The sequence below is a fragment of the Pseudophryne corroboree genome, chromosome 9 (assembly GCF_028390025.1).
Source record: "Pseudophryne corroboree isolate aPseCor3 chromosome 9, aPseCor3.hap2, whole genome shotgun sequence".
Classification (NCBI taxonomy): Eukaryota; Metazoa; Chordata; class Amphibia; order Anura; family Myobatrachidae; genus Pseudophryne; species Pseudophryne corroboree.
The window spans coordinates 291,087,640-291,106,331 of NC_086452.1; the positions used below are offsets into that span (position 1 = coordinate 291,087,640).

Below are 18,692 nucleotides of genomic sequence, written 5' to 3' on the forward strand. Positions count from 1 at the left end.
TAAGCTGGCCTTATGACTGCCCCAGAAAGGGAAAAAATGTTTTTTAAAAAAACCATCCACTCTCCTATCCATGACATCATTTAATGATGTTGAAGGCAAACGTAATGTAGATTTTCGCACTAATCGAATCATATGCGTATCTACTTTAGGAGCCACCTCCCTTTTTAAACAATCCCCAGCTGGAAGAGGATAATTGGAGTTCCATTTCTTAGGAATTCTAAACGTCTTATTAGGAGTAGCCCAAGCCTCTTCCATAATTTCCGTCAGCTGATCTGACCCTGGAAACTCAGTCTTAACTGTTTTGGGACGTTTAAACACAGGTGCCTTGGTTTTTAACACAGGCTCTGCTGAATCCTCTAAGGATAGAATGGCTTTCATTGCATTAATTAACTCCGCTATATCCAGTGAGCGGAGACCTTCCTCCTCCTCTTCCTATGCCAAAGTAGAATTAATTGAGCTTTCATCCTCCGATGAATCCTTATCTGAACCATGTGTAGTCTGTGAGGATGAAGATTTACTTACCACCGGCTTATCAGCATGTTTCTTTTGAGAGGCAGCTGCTGGAAGTGATACACCACAGGTGGGAAGCTGCATGTAAGGGTTAATGGTGTAACCAAGGAGTTGGAGGAATTATCCTTTCAGCTATACTGGATAAAGTCTGTGCAAATATAGCCCAAGGTGGATCAACCTGCACCTGAATCTGCCTTGTATTTCAAGAACTCCTGGTGGAAGCTAAAGCAATATGCACACAAACCATCCTGAACCAGATCCTGAGAGGTTAACACAGCTTTGCAAGACAAACATGATATGAGTGTTGGTGTTGCTGGGAGTGTATCTTTCTCACCTTTGCCACTCTTAGACATGATAAATAATCAACACTTCCACAGTGTACTACACAATTTGTGACTGTAATCACTTTAAGCTTTTTAAAGTGACATACAATTCGACCCTACCCATGCACCAGCATTGAGGATTGGAATAGAACAAAACTGGCAGAATATAGTAAAGTCAGCAATCACACTGGCAGTCACATGTTATACATTAGTATAATAAGCAATATGAGCACATCATCAACAACATTTCAAGTATGTAGAACATATTACTGAATCATGTTTAAACAGATCTACCGTATTCAGACGCATTTGCGAAAGAAACAACAGTAAATATATACAGACTCATATACAATAGGCACTTATCTAACTATTCATGCTCAAAATATACGTTATGGTAAGAACTTACCGTTGATAACGTGATTTCTCTTATGTCCACAGGTATCCACAGGATAACATTGGGATATGCCGTAGCGACAGCGGAAATGGCACCAAACTGTCACGAGCTTTCTGGCCTCCCAGAATGCATCGGGGCTTCTCCATATAATCCCGCCCACTGACTCAGTCAAATCAGTTCTTTCCACAGCAATTTAGGCAGAAGCATCAGGTAGAAACCTATTCAGGCGATAAGAACACACATGCACACCCTTCCATGCAAGAGGGAAGAGGTTTAGTGATTGTAAAGATCCTCTAATCAGGTGCGTCAGGGTGGGACCCCTGTGAATACCTGTGGACATAAGAGAAATCACGTTATCAATGGTAAGTTCTTACCATAAAGTATATTTCTCTGGCTGGGTCCACAGGTTATCCACAGGATAACATTGGGATTCCCAAAGCCAGTTTTAGTGGTGGGGACGCTCCTGATTAGACAGGAGAACCTTTCGCCCGAATTCAGCGTCATGAGAGGCAAAAGTATCCAAGGCATAATGTCTAATGAATGTGTTAATGGAAGACCATGTGGCCGCCTTACAAATCTGTTCTGCTGAAGCACCATGTTGTGCTGCCCATGAAGGACCTACCTTACGTGTAGAGTGAGCAGAGACATTAGCCGAAGTAGGGAGATCAGCACGAGAACAAGCTTCTGAAATTACCATTCGGAGCCATCTTGCCAGCGTCTGTTTACAAGCAGGCCATCCTCTTCTATGAAATCCATAGAGGATGAAGAGAGAATCTGTTTTTCTGATGGCACTAGTACGATCTAAGTAGATTCTTAATTCTCGGACCACGTCCAGCGACGCTTCTCCCGCAGAAAGTCCCGATACCTGAAAAGCTGGGACTACAATCTCTTCGTTAAGGTGAAACTTTGAAACCACCTTTGGAAGATAACCAGATCTAGTTCTGAGAACTGCCTTATCTGGAAAAAAAACTTAGGAAAGGAGACTTACACGACAGTGCTCCTAAATCTGACACTCTTCTAGCTGACGCCATTGCCAGTAGAAAGAGTACTATAGCCGTTAACCATTTAAGATCTGCCCTCTTAAGTGGTTCAAACGGAGGTCCCTGAAGGATTCAAATCCCAGGGAGCTGCAGGAGGAACAAATGGAGGTTGAATATGTACAACTCCCTGAAAGAAAGTACGCACATCCTGTAAGTCAGCAATCTTTTTCTGAAACCATACAGCTAATGCTGATACTTGAACTCTCAAGGAAGCTACTTTCAATCCCTTATCCAATCCTGCTTGAAGAAAATCCAAAATCCTGGATACTTTAAAAGATCTTGGATTCAAACTTTTTTCACTACACCAATGAATATAGGCTTGCCATATTCGATGATAAATACGAGCTGAAGAAGGTTTTCTTGCTCTAAGCATGGTTTGAATTACTTGTTTTGAAAATCCTCTAGCTTCTAGGATAGAGGTTTCAACAGCCACGCCGTCAAAGACAGACGATCCAGATGGCTGTGACAACAAGGACCCTGCATTAGCAGATCTGGACGTTGAGGGAGCAATATTGGTGCTTCCACGGACATTCTAAGTAGATCTGTGTACCAATGCCTTCTTGGCCAAGCTGGAGCTATTAGAATTATGGCTCCCTTTGCTTGCTTTATTTTCCTCACTACTCTGGGTAACAGAGAAATTGGAGGGAACAGATATGCCAGATGAAATTTCCATTTTACCGTCACAGTGCGTCTACAAGGATCGCTCCGGGATCCTTTGTTCTTGATCTGTACCTCAGAACTTTGTTGTTTAGACGAGACGCCATGAGATCTATCTCTGGCAGACCCCATCTGTTCACTAGTGTGAAACACTTCTGGGTGTAATGCCCATTCGGTTTCCTGAATGGTGTATCGACTGAGAAAATCCGCTTCCCAGTTCAGTACACCCGAAACAAACACTGCTGACAATGTTGGAAGATGGAGCTCTGCCCACCTTAGTATGGGAGTTACTTCCTCCAATCTTTTGCTGTGAGTTCCTCCCTGATGATTGAGGTACGCTACCGCTGTTGCATTGTCTGAGCGAATCTGGACTGGTCTTCCTTGCAGACTGTCCTTTGCCTAAACTAGAGCCATATAAATGGCCCTTATTTCCAACAGATTTATTAAGCAGGCAACTTTCCCTTATGGTCCATTTTCCCTGGAACCAAAGGCTTTCGAGCACCACTCCCCAGCCCTGAAGACTGGCATCTGTTGTCAGGACTTGCCATTCTTTTATTCAAAAGGGTCTCCCCTTGTTTAAATGGTCCCTCTGTAGCCACCAGGCTAGAGACCTTATTACGTTTACCGAAAATGTTATCATCTGTTTTTTTTATTGTCAGATGATTTCCGTTCCGTTTGGTTAGAATAAGGTGCGGTAGTGGTCTGGAGTGGAATTGTGCATATTCCACCATGTCGAAGGTTGACACCATCAGACCCAACAGTCGCATTGCTGCATGGACTGACATTGTCTGAGTGTGCAACGCCTCCTGAGTCATGACCTGCACCTTGGCTATCTTTTTCTCTGGTAAGAAAATTCTCTGTAGACCTGAATCCAATATGGCCCCCAAATGAACCATCCGCTGTGACGGATTCAGAGACGATTTTTCCCAGTTTATGAGCCACCCGTGTCTTTGTAGACAAATTACTGACTGTTGAAGATGGCTCAAAAGTAATTCCTGCGAATGTGCTAGAATTAAAAGGTCGTCGAGGTATGGAAATATTCTTATCCCCTGCTTGCGGAGATAAGCTGCCATAACCACCATAATTTTGGTAAACACCCTGGGTGCTGTTGCTAGCCCGAAGGGCAAGGCTTGGAAATGAAAATGTTGCTGGAGGATGGCAAACCTAAGGTAACATTGACGAGACCGTGCTATAGGCACATGTAGGTAAGCATCCTGTATATCCAGAGATAACATGTCATCTCCTGATTCCATAGCCAACACTATGGAGCGGAACATCTCCATGTGGAACCTTGGAATCCAAATGTATTTGTTTAACATTTTGAGATTGAGAATTGGTCGGAATGACCCATTTGGCGTCTGAAACAAAAATAGATTGGAGTAAAACCCCTGTCCCCTTTGTGATGGGGATACCGGGACAATCACACCCGACTGAAGCAATTTCTGAACTGCTTCTTGCAGGGCATTGGCCTTCGACTCTATACGAGACGGGCTGGTGCAAAAAAACCTTTGAGGAGGCTGCCTCCTGAATGGGAACCCATAACCGAGAGATACCACCTTCTGCACCCAAGCATCTGTCGTCGACTGTTGCCATATATGAAGGAGTCGGCCCCCAACCCTGGAATCCTCCAGGTGGAGGCCCGTCTCCTCAGGCTGATGACTTCTGTTCAGGCTTGGAAGCTGGCTTTCTACTAGCCCATTGCTTCCTACCCCTGGCTGATCTATTTAACTGGGGATGCTTAGACTGCTCTTCAGTTTTTGCTTTGCCTTGCCACCAAAATGGCCGAAATTTTTAACCCCTAGTCTTAGGGTTATAACTAGCCGAAAATATGACTTTTTGGATACAGCTTCCGATTCTAGAATATCTGAGAATTGTTTTCCAAATAATATATTACCAATGAAAGGCAATGCTTCCAGAGCTTTCTTGGATTCTGCATCTGCTTTCCAAGTGCGCAGCCAAACTGCTCTATGAGCGGCTACTGTCAAGGCTGATGCTTTAGAAGCAATCGTATCCATATCAATTGCTGTTTCTTCCAAATATTGGGCAGCTTGTCTTAAACGGCCCAGATGATACTCCTGCTCCCTATTAGGAGGGGAGAGGTCATTCTCTAGTTCCTCCATCCATTCTACCATTGCCCTTGCCATCCAGGCTGAAGCCATAGCAGGCCTTACCTGCTTGCGTCTGAGAGAGAAAATATATTTTTCAAGAAGCTATCTACCCTTCTGTCTGTGATATCATTTAGTGAGGTAGATGACAATGGTAAAGCAGATTTATGCACAAGTCGCAGCACATGTGCATCCACTTTAGGAGGAACTTCTCTTTTCGAACAATCCGCAGCTGGAAAAGGATAATAAGAATCCCACTTTTTCGGAATCTTATATTTTTTACTGGGCGTCGCCCAGGATTCTTCCATCATTTCCGTCAGATCCTCTGACGCTGGGAATTCAGTCTCAACTGTTTGAACACAGGTGCTTTAGATTTTGACACTGTTTTGGCTGACTCCTCCAAAGAGAGAATAGCCTTCATTGCATCAATAAGTTCAGCTACATCCTCTGAGCTGAAACTCTGCGATTGATCATCATACGGAGTATTTGAATATACTGTATCATCATCTGTTGTATCATCTTGTGTAGTCTAACATAGACGTATCTACTTTAGTCTTACCTACAGCCTGGTTACTTGTAGAAGCTACTGAAACCAAACCATAGGGAGGGAGCTGCATGTATGGGTTAATAGTATAACCTATTCCCTGGAGTGGAGCTGCAGGAGTTAAACTGTTTGCTATTGAAGACACAGTCTGCGCAAACATACTCCATGGTGGCTCTACTGGTTGTTGAACCAATTCCTGCTTTTCACTTTGCTGAAAAGCAAAACAGTTTGCACATAACCCCTCATAAGTGACCAACTGGCCTATTCCAATTAACCCTGTTTTACAAGATAAAAATGTTAAGGATGTAGGAGTGCCTGATAAATTCTCCTCGTCACTTTTGCCGCTCACAGACATGGTAATAATCTGTTTTTAGGACTACACAATTTGTGACTGAAAATCACCTATATATAAATATATAGAAGTGAGATCAATCTGACCACTACCGTGCACCTGAATTGAGGTTCAGAACAGGACTGACAACATATAAAAGTCAGTACACATACTAGCAGTCAGTCACATGTTAAAATATTAGACATTGTCATATGAGAATTCAATCACCATCAGAATAACTTACAAGTAAGTGGGAAAATTGTATTTCTGTTTTTAACCAGTTTTTCAGACATATCAAGCAGAAAATAATAAGAATTTACTCACCGGTAATTCTATTTCTCGTAGTCCGTAGTGGATGCTGGGACTCCGTAAGGACCATGGGGAATAGCGGCTCCGCAGGAGACTGGGCACAACTATAAAGAAAGCTTTAGGTCAAACTGGTGTGCACTGGCTCCTCCCACTATGACCCTCCTCCAGACTTCCGTTAGGATACTGTGCCCGGAAGAGCTGACACAATAAGGAAGGATTTTGAATCCCGGGTAAGACTCATACCAGCCACACCAATCACACCGTATAACTCGTGATACAATACCCAGTTAACAGTATGATAACAACTGAGCCTCTCAACAGATGGCTCAACAATAACCCTTTAGTTAAGCAATAACTATGTACAAGTATTGCAGACAATCCGCACTTGGGATGGGCGCCCAGCATCCACTACGGACTACGAGAAATAGAATTACCGGTGAGTAAATTCTTATTTTCTCTGACGTCCTAAGTGGATGCTGGGACTCCGTAAGGACCATGGGGATTATACCAAAGCTCCCAAACGGGCGGGAGAGTGCGGATGACTCTGCAGCACCGAATGAGCAAACTCTAGGTCCTCCTCAGCCAGGGTATCAAACTTGTAGAATTTAGCAAACGTGTTTGACCCCGACCAAGTAGCTGCTCGGCAAAGCTGTAGAGCCGAGACTCCTCGGGCAGCCGCCCAAGAAGAGCCCACCTTCCCCGTGGAATGGGCTTTCACTGATTTAGGATGCGGCAGTCCAGCCGCAGAATGTGCAAGCTGAATCGTACTACAGATCCAGCGAGCAATAGTCTGCTTTGAAGCAGGTGCACTCAACTTACTGGGCGCATACAGGATAAAGAGCGAGTCAGTCTTTCTGACTCCAGCTGTCCTGGAAACATAGATTTTCAGGGCCCTGACTACGTCCAACAACTTGGAAGCCTCCAAGTCTTTTGTAGCCGCAGGCACCACGATAGGTTGGTTCAGATGAAAAGCTGATACCACTTTAGTGAGAAACTGGGGACGAGTCCTCAATTCTGCCCTATCCATATGGAAAATCAGATAAGGGCTTTTACATGACAAAGCCGCCAATTCTGATACACGCCTGGCCGAAGCCAAGGCCAACAACATGACCACTTTCCACGTGAGATATTTCAAATCCACGGTTTTCAGTGGCTCAAACCAATGTGACTTTAGGAAATCCAACACCACGTTGAGATCCCAAGGTGCCACTGGAGGCACAAAAGGGGGCTGAATATGCAGCACTCCCTTAACAAGTTTGAACTTCAAGTAGTGAAGCCAGTTCTCTCTGGAAATCTGGACCTTAATGGAACCCAATTTAAGGCCCATAGTCACCCCTGACTGTAGGAAGTGCAGGAAACGGCCCAGCTGAAATTCCTCCATTGGGGCCTTCCTGGCCTCACACCACGCAACATATTTTCGCCATATGCGGTGATAATGGTTTGCGGTTACTTCTTTCCTAGCTTCAATCAGCGTTGGAATTACTTCCTCCGGAATGCCCTTTTCCTTCAGGATCCGGTGTTCAACCGCCATACCGTCAAACGCAGCCGCGGTAAGTCTTGGAACAGACAGGGCCCCTGCTGCAGCAGGTCTTGTCTGAGCGGTAGAGGCCATGGGTCCTCTGAGATCATTTCTTGAAGTTCCGGGTACCAAGCTCTTCTTGGCCAATCCGGAACCATGAGTATAGTTCTTACTCCTCTTCTCCGTATTATCCTCAGTACCTTTGGTATGAGAGGAAGAGGAGGGAACACATAAACCGACCGGTACACCCACGGTGTCACTAGAGCGTCCACAGCTATCGCCTGCGGGTCTCTTGACCTGGCGCAATACTTTTCTAGCTTTTTGTTTAGGCGGGACGCCATCATGTCCACCTGTGGCCTTTCCCAACGGTTTACAATCAGTTGGAAGACTTCTGGATGAAGTCCCCACTCTCCCGGGTGTAGGTCGTTCCTGCTGAGGAAGTCTGCTTCCCAGTTGTCCACTCCCGGAATGAACACTGCTGACAGTGCTAACACGTGATTTTCCGCCCATCGGAGAATCCTTGTGGCTTCTGCCATCGCCGTCCTGCTTCTCGTGCCGCCCTGTCGGTTTACATGGGCGACCGCCGTGATGTTGTCTGACTGGATCAGTACCGGCTGGTTTTGAAGCAGGGGTTTTGCCTGACTTAGGGCATTGTAAATGGCCCTTAGTTCCAGAATATTTATGTGCAGGGAAGTCTCCTGACTTGACCATAGTCCATGGAAGTTTCTTCCCTGTGTGACTGCCCCCCAGCCTCGAAGGCTGGCATCCGTGGTCACCAGGACGCAGTCCTGTATGCCGAATCTGCGGCCCTCCTGAAGATGAGCACTCTGCAGCCACCACAGCAGAGACACCCTTGTCCTTGGAGACAGGGTTATCAGCCGATGCATCTGAGGATGCGATCCGGACCACTTGTCCAACAGGTCCCACTGAAAGGTTCTTGCATGGAACCTGCCGAATGGAATTGCTTCGTAGGAAGCTACCATCTTTCCCAGGATCCGCGTGCAGTGATGCACCGACACCTGTTTTGGTTTTAGGAGGCCTCTGACTAGAGATGACAGCTCCTTGGCCTTCTCCTCCGGGAGAAACACTTTTTTCTGTTCTGTGTCCAGAACCATCTCCAGGAACAGTAGACGTGTCGTAGGGACCAGCTGCGACTTTGGAATGTTTAGAATCCAGCCGTGCTGTTGTAGCACCTCCCGAGATAGTGCTACCCCGACCAACAACTGCTCTCTGGACCTCGCCTTTATCAGGAGATCGTCCAAGTACGGGATAATTAAAACTCCCTTCTTTCGAAGGAGTATCATCATTTCGGCCATTACCTTGGTAAAGACCCTCGGAGCCGTGGATAGACCGAACGGCAACGTCTGGAATTGGTAATGACAATCCTGTACCACAAATCTGAGGTACTCCTGGTGAGGATGGTAAATGGGGACATGCAGGTAAGCATCCTTGATGTCCAGTGATACCATGTAATCCCCCTCGTCCAGGCTTGCAATAACCACCCTGAGCGATTCCATCTTGAACTTGAATTTTTTTTATATATGTGTTCAAGGATTTCAAATTTAAAATGGGTCTCACCGAACCGTCCGGTTTCGGTACCACAAACATTGTGGAATAGTAACCCCGTCCTTGTTGAAGTAGGGGTACCTTTACTATCACCTGTTGTGAATACAGCTTGTGAATTGCCTGTAACACTGCCTCGCTGACTGAGGGAGTGGTTGGCAAGGCAGATTTGAGGAAACGGCGGGGGGAGACGTCTCGAATTCCAACTTGTACCCCTGAGATACTATCTGAAAAATCCAGGGATCCACCCGTGAGCGAGCCCACTGATTGCTGAAATATTTGAGACGGGCCCCCACCGTACCTGGCTCCGCCTGTGGAGCCCCAGCGTCATGCTGTGGACTTAGAGGAAGCGGGGGAGGACTTTTGCTCCTGGGAACTGGCTGTATGCTGCAGCTTTTTTTCCCCTACCTCTGCCTCTGGGCAGAAAGGACGCGCCTTTAACCCGCTTGCCCCTATTGGGCCGAAAGGACTGTACCTGATAATACTGTGCTTTCTTTGGCTGTGAGGGAACATGGGGTAAAAATGTAGACTTCCCAGCTGTTGCTGTGGAAACGAGGTCCGAGAGACCATCCCCGAACAACTCCTCACCCTTATACGGCAGAACTTCCATGTGTCGTTTGGAATCTGCATCTCCTGTCCACTGCCGAGTCCATAACCCTCTCCTGGCAGAAATGGACATTGCACTAATTTTGGATGCCAGCCGGCAAATATCCCTCTGTGCATCCCTCATGTATAAAAGTGCGTCTTTTATATGCTCTACGGTTAGCAATATAGTGTCCCTGTCTAGGGTATCTATATTTTCTTACAGGGAATCTGACCATGCAGCTGCAGCACTGCACATCCATGCTGAAGCAATAGCTGGTCTCAGTATAACACCTGTGTGTGTATATATAGATTTCAGGATAGCCTCCTGCTTTTTATCAGCAGATTCCTTCAGGGCGGCCGTATCCGGAGACGGTAGTGCCACCTTCTTTGACAAGCGTGTGAGCGCTTTATCCACTGTAGGGGATGTTTCCCAACGTGACCTATCCTCTGGCGGGAAAGGGTACGCCATTAGTAACCTCTTAGAAATTACCAGCTTCTTATCAGGGGAAGCCCACGCTTCTTCACACACTTCATTTAACTCCTCAGATGGAGGAAAAGCTACTGGTAGTTTTTTCTCTCCAAACATAATACCCTTTTTTGTGGTACCGGGGGTAACATCAGAAATGTGCAACACATTTTTCATTGCCTCAATCATGTAACGTGTGGCCCTACTGGAAGTTACATTAGTCTCATCGTCGTCGACACTGGAGTCAGTATCCGTGTCGACATCTGTGTCTGCCATCTGAGGTAGCGGGCGTTTTAGAGCCCCTGATGGCTTTTGAGACGCCTGGGCAGGCACAGGCTGAGAAGCCGGCTGTCCCACATTAGGTATGTCGTCAAACCTTTTATGCAAGGAGTCGACACTGTCGCGTAATTCCTTCCACAGCACCATCCACTCAGGTGTCGACCCCGCAGGGGGTGACATCACATTTACAGGCATCTGCTCCGCCTCCACATAAGCCTCCTCATCAAACATGTCGACACAGCCGTACCGACACACCGCAAACACACAGGGAATGCTCTGACAGAGGACAGGACCCCACAAAGCCCTTTGGGGAGACAGAGAGAGAGTATGCCAGCACACACCAGAGCGCTATATAACACAGGGATCCCACTATAAACGAGTGTTTTCCCTTATAGCTGCTTTTTATATATCTATATATATATATATATATATCCTGCGCCTAAATTTAGTGCCCCCCCTCTCTTTTTTACCCTTCTGTAGGTTTCAGACTGCAGGGGAGAGCCAGGGAGCTTCCTTCCAGCGGAGCTGTGAGGGAAAAATGGCGCCAGTGTGCTGAGGGAGATGGCCCTGCCCCTTTTCCGGCGGACTTCTCCCGCTTTTTCTGGAATACTGGCAGGGGTATTTTTACATCTATATAGCCTCTAGGACTATATATGATGTAGATTTGCCAGCCAAGGTGTCATATATTGCCCTCAGGGCGCCCCCCCCCAGCGCCCTGCACCCATCAGTGACCGGAGTGTGAGGTGTACATGAGGAGCAATGGCGCACAGCTGCAGTGCTGTGCGCTACCTTGGTGAAGACCGAAGTCTTCTGCCGCCGATTTTCCGGACCTCTTCTTGCTTCTGGCTCTGTAAGGGGGACGGCGGCGCGGCATCGGGGAACGAACACCAAGGTCGGGTCCTGCGGTCGATCCCTCTGGAGCTAATGGTGTCCAGTAGCCTAAGAAGCCCAAACTACCACCTGTTAGGTAGGTTCGCTTCTTCTCCCCTTAGTCCCTCGCTGCAGTGAGTCTGTTGCCAGCAGATCTCACTGTAAAATAAAAAACCTAAATATACTTTCTTTCTAGGAACTCAGGAGAGCCCCTAGTGTGCATCCAGCTCAGCCGGGCACAAGATTCTAACTGAAGTCTGGAGGAGGGTCATAGTGGGAGGAGCCAGTGCACACCAGTTAGACCTAAAGCTTTCTTTATAGTTGTGCCCAGTCTCCTGCGGAGCCGCTATTCCCCATGGTCCTTACGGAGTCCCAGCATCCACTTAGGACGTCAGAGAAAACAGTAATATACAGGCCTCATATGCAATATGTACCAAAAATTAACAATTCATACTAACAAGTAGAGAGAAATCTTAGTACTGTATAACCCATTTCTCTATAGAGTGGGATACAGGGAGACTCACCACACTTCCATATCCATCAATACGCTCGCAAGACGCTGAGTTGATTCAGACGCTACTAGTGTACACTGCCGCTCTTGATGACTGATGAGAGACACAGACGCTCATTGAACGATAAGTGCATGCAGACGCTCCTGTCTGCGACCGGGTCTAGGCGGAAAGTCTAGTGTAAACCATCGCAGCGTCTAACCTGCGACCAAGTACCCTCGTGGTAGCGTCTGAGCCGGAAGTGAGGTCATTAGTTCATGGACGGGAGGACACACGGAAACTGGTCATGAACTTGGGGGGAGGGGCGGCTAGGAGAGCGTCTAACTCCCCCCGTTGACTTAAACTCTAAGGATCGCGGCCTCACCTAGTCCTAGCGCCTATGATCCCTAAAGCATAGCGCTGTTGCACTTAAGAGTGGCGGCGCATCAACCATTGTTTGTAGTCTCCTCCAATACAGTGAAGCTGTATCCGAACCCGCTAGTAAGAGGAAACCAATTTCTTACCTTCTCCCCATGCTCCGGCCACAGCCTGGTTACGTCAGCTGGACCTGCTAGAATCATCCGACACAGACGCCCGTCGAGACAGCACTATACCGCGAAGGTAAGCGTTGTTGCGACCCGGTGAAGAGTTGTTGGAGCGACTCTTTCTAGTATGCGTTTAAGACGCTGTTAAGAAAAGTTATTCAAGAGAAAAAAAACCATACAGTAGTAAGACTATAAAAATAAAATAATAAAAGCTCCAGGCTGCTATTTAATCGCAGCCCTGTGACCATAGTCCGGCTCCTGCCGCACCAAACAAAAAACTGATTTGACTGAGTCAGTGGGCGGGATTATATGGAGAAGCCCCGATGCATCCTGGGAGGCCAGAAGCTTGTGACCGTTTGGTGCCATTTCCGCTGTTGCTCCGGCATATCCCAATGTTATCCTGTGGATAACCTGTGGTCCCAGCCAGAGAAAAGATAGAGACTTAGAGCTGTATTACCCGTACTGAGTAGAGTGGGATACAGGGAGACTCACCTCGCTTCCAGGACCGATCAATACGTTAGCGAACGCTGAGTGGATCCAGACACTACTAGTGTACACTGCCGCTCCATGAACCTCTAGTAAACACGGACGCACCAGTCACACAGCCGCCTATGCTGCGACTGGGTCCCCTTCGTGTACAGCGTCTGAGACGGAAGCGGGAAACAGTTCATGGCAGGAGACTCGGAGGAAACTGGTTATGCGCCGGGGGGAGAGGCGACCAGGAGAGCGTCTGACTCCCCACTGCCGACATTAACCCTAGGGATCGCGGCCTCATACGGTTCCTGGAGACTATGGTCCCTAAGGCCTAGCGCTGGTGCACCCGGGGTGGTAGCCGTGTCAGCGACTGGTTGGTAGTCTCCTCCCAAAACAGTGCGGATGTGTCCGTATTCCCCTTCTAAGCGGAACCGTGGCCTTACCTTCTCCCCGTGCTCCAGCCACAGCCTGGTAACGTCTGATGGACCTGCTAGTATATCCGACACAGACGCCCGCCAAAACAGCACTGTACTCGTGGGTAAGCACTGTCGCGAGCCGGCGGAGAATTGTTGGAGCGTCTCTTTCTAAGATACGTATAAGACGCTGTTTAGAAAGACTGCTCCTAAAATAGTAAGACTATAAAAATAAAATAAGAAAGCTTCGGGCTGCTAAAAACCAGTGGTCCTCTGACCATGGTCCGGCTCCTGCCATACCAAACAAAAAACTGATTTGCTTGAGCCAGGAAGCGGGGATATGTATGGACAGGCCCGTTGCATGCTGGGAGGCCGGAAAGCTTTGACCGATTGGTGCAAATCCGCTGTCGCTTCATCATATCCCATTGTTTTCCTGTGGATAACCTGTGGACCCTGCCGGAGAAAAAGAGATTTTGTAAAATGTTCTCCTGTTTTGTTTTGTTTTTTAAAGTGGCAATCATTTACATGGTAAAACCAGGTTGATTGTAAATTTTGGCATGTACAGCCGTGGCCGAAAGTTTTGAGAATGACACAACCATTGTTTTTTTTACAAAGTTTGCTGCTTCGGTGTTTTTAGACCTTTTTGTCAGATGTTACTATTGCATACCAAAGTAAAATTACAAGCATTTCATTAGTGTCAAAGGCTTTTATTGACAATAACAAAGTTTATGCAGAGTCAATATTTGCAGTGTTGACCCTTCTTTTTCAAGACCTCTGCAATTCGCCCTGGCATGCTGGCAATAAACTTCTGGGCCACATATTGACTGATAACCACCCATTTTTGCCTAGTCAATGCTTGGAGTTTGTCAGAATTTATGGGTTTTTCTACGTCCACCCGCCTCTTGAGGATTGACTACATGTTCTCAATGGAATTAAGGTCTAAGGGAGTTTCCTGGACATGGACCCAAAATGTCAGTGTTTTGTTCCCCGAGCCACTTAGTTATAACTTTTGCCTTATGGCAAGCTTCTCCTTCATGCCGGAAAAGGCAATGTTCGTCACCAAACTGTTCTTGAATGGTTGGGAGAAGTTGCTCTTGGAGGATGTTTTGGTACCATTCTTTATTCATTGCTGTGTTCATAGGCAAAATTGTGAGTGAGCCAACTCTCTTGGCAGAGAAGCAACCCCACACATGGACGGTCTCAGGATGCTTTAATGTTGGCATGACACATGGTAGCACTCACATTTCCTTCTCTGGACAAAGGCAGCAAAGAACCCACTTCTCTCCAGGAAAAACACCAGGGCCGGACTGATATTCTGCAACAGGTACAGGGATAGGACTGCTGAGGACTTGGGTAAAGAAATTTTCTTTGATGAATCACCTTTCAGGTTGTTTGGACTATCTGGAAAAACACTTTTCCGGAGAAGGAAAGGTGAGCGCTACAATCAGTCCTGTGTCATACCGACAGTAAAGCATCCTGAGACCATTCATGTGTGGGGTTACTTCTCAGCCAAGGGAGTGGGCTCACTCACCATTTTGCCTAAGAACACAGCGGAGGGGGTTAGAGTTAGGCTGCAGGAAGGGGAGGGTGTTTAGGGTTAGTCCCCCTCGGGGAGTTAGGGATAGGCTGCAGAGAGGGAGTTAGGGTTAGGCACCACCGGGGAGGATTTGAGTTATGCTGCAGTAAGGAAGGGTTATGGTTGGGAGTAAGGGGTAGCTTGCTTTCCGACCCCAGTTGGGATACTGAACAGCGGAATGCCACAGTTTGTATTCTGACCACCGGCATCCCGCCCACCGGCATTTAAGCCCCAACCCCTGTATACAGCCCAGTACTGCACTATATCATTGCTGATTTAAGGAGCACATTTACAATCACATATTAGTGCTGACAGCTGCCCACTCTCACAATCAACACACCTCAGTAAAACCCTTTTCAGACTTAAATCCCAAATTTGAATCCGGCTCAGACCCGGGACACTAAGTATGGGTTGAAGCCAAGTTTTTCTGTACTTACCCCCGTTCACACGGGTAATTCAGGATTGCCACCCTTCACACCGGACCCGGGTCTTCTGGCGGGATACAGATGCCAGAATCCCCACAGCTGGGGAAATACCGATGGTCAGAAGCCTGACCGTCGCACAGAATCCCCACTCGGGTATCGGTCCACGCCACCACCCGAGGGGGAATATAACCATGGGCCAGAAACGTGGCAAGCACACGATGGGACACGCGATTGCCACTGTTATTCTGTCGGGATCCTGGCATCGGTCTCCTGACAGCCAGGATAAAATGCTGAATCCTTTCTGTCTTACAGTGGACACTTGGAGATGTCATCTCCAAGCGCTAATGTCCCCCGACAATTTCTTTTAGGCATGACCCGGGTCATACCTTTCACACATAAGCTGGAACACTGATCCAGGTTGCAAGTCCCTGGAATAACCCTGGTCGACTGAAGGGAAGAGGACCCGTGACTGTCAACCTGGGTTGGACCTTTTCATACACATTAACCATCACATACTACTGCTGGCAGCTGCCCACTCCCACAGACCTCAGTGAACGCCAACATTGGAACAATGGTCCGGGACTTCATGCTTACTAGGAGACTGTTCTATCTGCAAAGGAGTGACTTTGCATTGCTTCAGCTTGCTAATGTTCAGTTTCACTCTGGAAAATGTACCATTTTCTATAGCCAGGTGTATTCTAATCTGGGTGATTAATACCCTTTTTACATTGCACATACGGATCCAGCCAGGGTCACTGAACATGAGTTTCAAGCAGTGTCACATAAGCTTGAACCCTGTTTGCACCGCAGGCTGGATCCCAGGTTGTTGCCGGGGCTTTCCACTGCTGGCGCTTATGACAAAATCTCCACGTGCTGGGGAGACAGCTCTCTATACAGTGTACACAGGGCCCATTAGTCGGGTTCAACCCTGGGTTGGATTGCCAGGCCTCTCAAACCGGGTTGATCCTATTACATAGAGAAGCAACCCGGCAATAACCCAAGCTTTTATGGCAGTGTAAAAGGGGTATTAAAGGAGTGGCAAGACTAATTTTTCTGGTTAAGACTCAATGTGCTGCATATATTAATTATTGGTTTTATATCCTGCCCGGGTATTGCACAATACAACAAATAAGGGGTTAATTTCCCTTCTTTTCTCGAAGTGTTTAACAATAAATAGGGTTCATCTTTTTATAAACTATCCGCAAGTCTCTATACTTATTTGGGTAATTAACCAATACATGTTTTTATACAAAATTACAATTAGATTATTCAGTGTTTTCCTTCGGAGTTCCTCATTAGGAGTAATTACATACCTCCAAACCATACTTGCCGACATTTAAAATCTCCTCTCCAGGAGAAGTCCAGAGCTATAGACAATCACTTGCCACTGCAGGGGGCGCGTCCAAGCTGCACATCACTAGACCCCACTCCCAAAATGCCATGATTCGTGGGTCTTCGGGTTAAGGGTGGAGCTAAATGATGTGAATCTGCATCATTCAGACCTGCGCCCTCCATACGCATCGCAATTTCCTGTATGATCTCCTTATCCCACACGCTTCACTAGGACGCAAGAGTGATGCAGTCACTCTTCTGTGGGTGTGGGGGACTGCTCGGAAAATCTCCCGACTTTTGTAGCAGAGTAGGCAAGTATGCCTCACACAGTTGAGGGCAATCCTATATACATATTTAGAATTCAGCGCCATTAGAGAATTATATTGGTTTTCCTACATATATTCGGGACACAAATGCGTGCAACTGAATATGAACCCCTTAATGTGTTTTTTTTCATATACTTACAGCCCCTCCTCTTTAATAATTTCCATCAGCACAGCAGCAGTATTGCGGGATTTCCTCTGGTCATCCACTGAGATAAAAAATAAATAACTGCATAAGCACATTACCAGTTTTGTGTCAGTATTTAGAAAGCAATTGTGTCAAAGATTATGAAAGCAGTTGCATGACTGAAAAAAAGGAGGTTGTATAAATTCAATATTGTACTTGGTCAGATATAAATATCCAGAAAGCATATAAACAGAATTAATAATTCAAAGAATGTGAAAAATATGGAATACAAATTAAAGTTATGCGGCAGTTAATAGAACAGCAAGAGGACCTTAAATAAATATCTTCAAATGAAAGGGTTAAATATGTACACACAGAAAATGAACTAAAATAACATACGGTTTTCTAAAAATGAAACCAATAAAATTAATATTCCCTGATCAATATCCCAAATCAATTGGGAGATATCTCCCAACAGGAGGCAGTCTATTGACCGCCGGACGGGATCCCGACAATATACCGACGCCAGAATCCCGACACAAGCTACAATATTGGCAGTTGGGTCCTGACCGTTCCCCCACCTGGGTGGTCTGAAGCATGGCGAGCGCGAGACCGCGAGGGGACATGCTGCGCTCGCCGCCAGGATCCTAACAGCTGACCACCGGGATCCCGACCGCTGGGATCTCATACCGACCCCCTCCCAACTTGTTGATACAAAACTGTACTATTTCATCTTAACATCCAGTAATCAATAAATGATGGGGAACTACACATTCCAGAGTGGCATAACAGTCAATTGAAGATAAATAATTTGTTTGACAGAAACCTACATAGTAGTCTCTCTCTGCCTGAATCCTGTAACATGGGAATAATCCAACAACATTTTATGTAGGAGGATCTAACGTAGCCATATCAAGCATGTGGCCCGCCTCACCATATACCAGTGGCAAATTTCCCATTAGGCACTTGTATGCTTCTGCTGGTAATGCCAGCCTAAAAAAACGAGATTTATGGTAAGAACTTACCGTTGTTAAATCTCTTTCTGCGAGGTACACTGGGCTCCACAAGGAAATACATCGGGGGTGTAGAGTAGGATCTTGATCCGAGGCACCAACAGGCTCAAAGCTTTAGACTGTTCCCAAGATGTACAGCGCCGCCTCCTCTGTAACCCCGCCTCCATGCCAGAGAGCTCAGTTTAGTTAACCAGCCCAGTGCAGTAGCAGGTACCAGAGACGACAACCGCTTGTAGCCAATTTCACCACACACTCACAACAGGAGAGGGTGTCAGCGGCTATGCCAACCCAAAGAAGCTAAGTGCGTCAGGGTGGGCGCCTTGTGGAGCCCAGTGTACGTCGCAGAAAGAGATTTAACAATGGAAAGTTCTTACCATGAATCTCGTTTTCTGCTGTGGGGTACACTGGGCTCCACAAGGAAATACATCGGGGATGTCCCAAAGCAGTTCCTCACGGGAGGGGACGCACTGTAGCGGGCACA

General features: G+C 46.8%; 1 protein-coding gene across 5 annotated transcripts in view; it reads right to left on the reverse strand.

Moving 5' to 3' along the window:
• SLC25A17 (solute carrier family 25 member 17) overlaps window positions 1-18,692 on the reverse strand; it is a 502,099-nt gene that overhangs the window by 270,927 nt on the left and 212,480 nt on the right. For all 5 annotated transcript variants that reach the window (XM_063940362.1, XM_063940358.1, XM_063940361.1 and 2 more), the window contains one exon: window positions 17,214-17,280. In XM_063940362.1, the coding sequence (XP_063796432.1) occupies window positions 17,214-17,280 (67 nt within the window). The remainder of the gene's footprint in view (window positions 1-17,213; window positions 17,281-18,692) is intronic.